Here is a 5,462-nt window from a genome sequence, read left to right on the forward strand (position 1 = left end):
AGAGGAAAAGTGGAGGCACTCTAGCCTAGTTCTCTTCACTTTTCCTTTAGGAATCAAGGGAGGAAGATGAGTAGCAGCAGCATTGGGCAGTAGCTTTCCCATGGTGCATTGCCAGGTGGCATTGAACACATCTGCCAGGGTACCTTGAGCCATCCCTGCACAAGGCAAACAAAACAAAGCCAGAAAGACAATTTGTCACTCGTTTCCAGACTTGGAAAAAGCAAAGCCCAGAGTTTGTGTTGAAAAGTTGCCTCTGCTGGTGGGATCTGTACAGTAAGCCAGCTTTCCAGGGGCACAGTGCTCTTCCTCAGAACGGATTCCTTGTGCAGCAATTTGTGGGTAGGTAGACAATGCCCCTTCTCTGTGTGTCGATGGGGTGGGTAGATAGAGGATGCCACAACTATCATTTGTTTTTCCTGGCAGCTGCCTGGTGCACCCTGAACAGAGACTGACTTGCAGAAGACGGAAGGCCAGCGGCATCGTCTCCTCTTCCTGGCCAGGCGGGCTCGCAGTTCGTTCTTTTATTTTACAGAGAACATAACTCCTGTCTTTTCTAACAAATTTGTAACAGGTGTTGTCTTTCAGAACACATTTCTAGGCAGAAATGTCATTTGTTTGCTCTATGAAAGTGAAGGGAAACACACATCCAAAGCAGGCCTCTAGCCTGCCTTCCTTCTGGTCTGAGCAGACAGACATGCCCACAATCTCTCTTCTGCTATAGTTCAAACCAACAAAAAGCCCCCCCCCCTTCTGGCGGGGTCTGCTCTCAAGCACAGATGTGGGGCGCAAGAGCAAGTTCCGTCCAGGAGGAGCATAAAAACCACCAATCTGCTCCTTTCTAAAAAAAATCTGACTGGGAAAAAAAAGTTGTGTGACTTTACAGCACACACAGAATTAATTCTTCCAATGGGTTCATCGCACCCCCTTCCAACGGACATATCCAATTTTGCTCCATTCCCACAGAACCAGCAAACCAGGGACTGTAGCAGAACTGGTTCGTCTGTGAGGCATCGCCTCCGGTATCTGGGTGTGGGGTTGGCCTCTCTCTTGCTCCCTTTGCCTCCGATCCTGTCCCCTGCTGGTCCATCCGTGCAGCCAACTGATGCAGGTTGCATAGGTGGCAGAATGCAAGGGTTCTGTGGGGGGGGGGCAGAGTCTGTTGCCACCTCCTCCTTCCAACTTAGCACCAAAGCAAGTTGCACTGGTCTGCTTCCCACTCACTTGAGCTCACCGTTCATCAGTGCTCCTTGCACTACTGTGAAATCAGGAAGGGCAGGACTTCAGGTTTCACTTACAGGGACTGCAGGAGGGTCAGTTTGTGCTGTCCTTGTAGATGAAACCAGGAGTCCCACACTTCTGGGTTTCATGGTGGCACGTAAGGAGTATGGCCAGGGTTTTAGTGTCTTTTTGGTAGTGTAGAGGCAGCTGACCTGAGGCAGCATTGGGCAGTGTTGCAGGTCACACTGTCCCTACTCATCCTGCTCCCTGGGGAAGAGGAAGTGAGGAGGAGAGGAATGGACTAGACAAATGACAAAAATTGAAACGGTGGATTTTATAAATAACACAAATAGAGGTATATTAGTGTGCTACTACTGCCCTCTGCATTGGTCCTCAAATGCCCTACTCACCACTCTCTTCTCCCCATTTCTCAATGCCATTCCTGTAGTCATGTTCAAGTGCAGGGAGGATGTGGTGTGGCAAGGGGCATGTCACGAGGTCTTGGACCAGACTTGGTGGTGGTGGGGCTTTTGTACCTTTCTCCAGGAAGAAATTACAGGAGGTCACCCACCTTATGGTCAAAAATATCACTAAGAAACAGCCACAGAAATGCAGCTCCAATGTTACATCCAAAAACTGGACACTAAAAAAACCTACACATACCAAAGCCAAACAAGACGTAACATCATGTCACTGAGCTGTGCATCAACACACGTCTCCTGTGTAAAGACATGGGGGGCTCCAAACCAGTTTGTGACTGCAACGTGAGGGAAGATACCATGAGGCTTTCCCCCTGCCCCCCTTCTGAATCTGAAACAAGAAAAAAATGAACAGGCAAGGACAAAATGACACCATGAAGATCATGCCTGGTTTGGGCCTCAGCCACTCTCCTGGGTGTTTTGTTCAACATCAGCATTGGTTATTAGAATTATAAGCCTTCGTTTTTGACTGAACTATTTAGCCTTCATTTTGGCTGAAACTGAAAAGCCAGACCTTGAATCTCAAGCTGTAAAGGGAAGTTTGTTCTTGCCAACTTATGTTCTTGCATTAAAGCAAGGCATACCTGCACTTCAGCCCAACAGGTCTGAGGGACAGCCACATTTCCCGCTATAGAATTTCCATGCAAAGGCAGGTAACTATTCCCAACACATTCACTAAACTAAAGGCAACACTTCAGAGCAGATCATAGAGCATTGCTTAGAGTTCCAACTCCAACAACCTTTATTGGCATCAAGCTTAGAGTGACATTTGCTCCAAATCCTGGCTTCACAGCCAGGCTTGGTTGTGAGGAAGGAAGCTGTGCCATTCGACGATCCCCCAAAGTCCCATCTCCTGACACTGCATCTGGGTGGGAGCATCTAGGAATTGTGAAATGGCACCATGGACAGCAGAGAGCCCAATACCATCACTTACGTGCTGTTGCCTCCTGGTAGCTCTCCCAATTTCCCAGGTGGGAAAGTTCATTTCACCCCAAAGGTCTTAGTGGGGTTGCAAGAGCTGAGAACAAATGACCCAAAATCAAAACACTGGATTAAATACTATCCCAAGTAAATATTAAAAGGTAGATGAGATGCTTCCCTCTGCTTTTTTACTCAGGGATTAGTCCCACTGTGTTCAACAGGACTTATTCCCAGGTATATCTGCATAGGATTGTAGCCTTAATACAACATGAGTTACGCACCATCTCCTGGGCATCCCTTGGGAAAGATTATTAAATAGACATTAACAACACCCCAGGCAGATGCCTCAGTTTGCCTCCTCCAGTGCTGCACACCCCTCACATAGCCAGTGACACCCGATGAAGCGACTGCAATCCACAGGAACTTCTGCTTCCATCCATGCCTGAGTCTTTGGGGTCTCATGACACTGTTGTTTTTTCTGCTATAACATAGCAGGGTTCCCCCTCTGGAAGTTGCTGCTTTCTTCAGGAGCCCAGGGACACAGGAGTGAGTACCACAAGGGACAGTCCTGGAAGCAGAGCTGACGCGGCCACCGAGTTCCTTCCCCTTCCAGATTAACATTTTCCCCTTTGCCTTTCCAGCTCCCCTTTTGGTTCCTGTCAATTTCCTTCACTTTAATGCCAGTGCATGCAAAAAAAATTAAGTCTTGATGTACCTGTACTTAGAGAAGCCTTTTCGTTTTTGCTGTAGAAAGTAGCACCGTCACCTACCGAATTCTGTACATTTTCTTTTTTGACATTTGTGTCTAGCGGAGACTGAAGCAGGTAAAAAAAGGGGGAAGCAAACAGACCAAACCAATCAACTCAGCCCTCCTTCCTTAGGGAGCAAGCCTGCTTCTCCTCACTTCTGACTGTAATCTTTGATAGTTTACCTGTACTGTTTTAGAAACAAGATTACATAGCACGACAGTGTAGCACACAGCAGCAGAATGTCAGTATTAGACAACATGTAAGCAATTTTAAAAAAAACACAGAACAAATGCTACTGTACAATTATGACTAAGCGCGAATAACCAAATAAAAATTTGAAATGAATAATTCACATTCTGTCTAAGGTTCCTTTTCCTTGTGCTCACTCTTGCATTCAGCTCCCATTAATTATGTCAGGTTGTCAATTTTAGACATCCTGTTCCTTTGGCAGGGTGTGGGGCAGGACGTTCTACTCTATGGGACACAATCCATGAGACAGTTAAGTGCATTCTGCTTTGCATGCATAGTCTGCATTAGAGCATTCAAAACATTTCACATTAGATTGGGTCACTCCTTGCAGCAAGAGGAGATGGCCTGTCCCTGGGGCTGCCTAAGGCAACAGAGGGTTAGAGGGAACCTGCCTCTACCTTCCATCCCCACAACTTTCTCCCTTTTTGCATTCAGAGAGCAAGAGGAGGAAGGAGAGAACAGAGCCAAAGAGGACATGTGGAAGAGAGAACAGTGGCAGGCTAGGCTAGGCTGGGGTAGAGGACATCTCTACTACTCTAGCCCACCACTTCTCTATTCCATATTTCCTCTTCTGCTCTGTACCCTCTTTCATTTTTGAGTACAAGGAGTGAGATGAAGAGAGGTGTAGACATCAGCTGGTACATCACCAGTTTAGGGGGGAGGGACTTTCGTTTTGCCAGTTCGGAGTGAGAGGTCTTGGGCTGGCACAGGGGAAAAAAAGATGGAAGGTCCCCTAGTGAACTCCTATTACTCTCCACCATGAATTTTAATCAAACATGCCCCAATACTTTACTTAAGTCACAGAAAAGAAGAGATCAGGCCCACTCTGGCCCCCTGTAATTTAAGCACGGGAATCCACAGAGCTGGTGGGTGTAGCTGTGAATGACCTACGTGTGTTCCTAGTCTGCATCCACACATGGCAGCACAAGAAATGGTGCTGGGAACCTGATCTCAGTGCCCATACACTGGCCACACAGTTTGAAATGTGCCCACTACATGTAAAAGTAGCACTCTCTCAACTTTAAACAGGAAAAAAATAACCCAACTTTAAACACACACACACACACAAATTCAGCTCTGATCAGAAGCCAAAGCAAAACACACTAGTCAAGACTTTCTTTTTTCCAGAACAGGTAACTGCCCTACTAGGGTGAACTTTGGGGTGACTATGAACAGAAGAAATTAGACTTGAACTCAAAGCATTCCACAAATACAAGACCAGATTCCGCTTCATTATTCAGTCAAGTGAGAAAAGCATCTCCCTTGAATCCTCCAGAAAGAGGCTCCTGAACCTCATTTGTTACAAAAAGTCCCATTTAAAGAGTCCAGGAAGAGGAAGTGGAGGAAGAGAGATGGAGGGCTGAGGTGGCAGCAGCTAATGAGAAGTATCCGTAACAGGTAGCCAAAATCTTTCCTCCAGGGACTTCCCTCCTACACACATTCAAGCAGATGAGTTCGTTGAGCAACTTGGGGGGAAATATTCAGCCATTAAGAGGCAAAGATCATCACCATTGCACCAGTCAACACCACGTTTGAGCCATGAAAGTGTTACCTTCTGAATAGCCTGCAGGGGTTTTTAAACACAAAAAGAATACACACATATGCACACGCACACACAGAGCCATCTCACAGAGAAATACAACCAGCTTGTGTTTTTTATTGATCGTTCCAAGATGGCTAAAAGTAGGTATTAAGTTAAGGTGAGCCCTGCTGGTAAAAGCTGCCCAAAGCCCTTGCCCACAGCACCTTTGCAAAACTGCCCAACGTGCAAGAATGGAGTTTAGGCTTTTCTCCCCTTTCCCCCTCCCCAACAGTTGACTACCTTGCTGATGTCACCACCTACAGG

At 46.7% G+C, this 5,462-nt stretch overlaps 1 protein-coding gene across 1 annotated transcript in view; it reads left to right on the top strand.

The window, feature by feature from the left end:
- Positions 1 to 2,237, top strand: part of NECAB2 (N-terminal EF-hand calcium binding protein 2) — a 155,168-nt gene extending 152,931 nt beyond the window's left edge. Inside the window, exon 13 of the mRNA XM_066637400.1 lies at positions 424 to 2,237. Within this exon, the coding sequence (XP_066493497.1) occupies positions 424 to 452 (29 nt within the window). The 3' untranslated portion in view covers positions 453 to 2,237. The remainder of the gene's footprint in view (positions 1 to 423) is intronic.
- Positions 2,238 to 5,462: the final 3,225 nt, after the last annotated feature.

The sequence above is a fragment of the Tiliqua scincoides genome, chromosome 9 (assembly GCF_035046505.1).
Source record: "Tiliqua scincoides isolate rTilSci1 chromosome 9, rTilSci1.hap2, whole genome shotgun sequence".
Classification (NCBI taxonomy): domain Eukaryota; kingdom Metazoa; phylum Chordata; class Lepidosauria; order Squamata; family Scincidae; genus Tiliqua; species Tiliqua scincoides.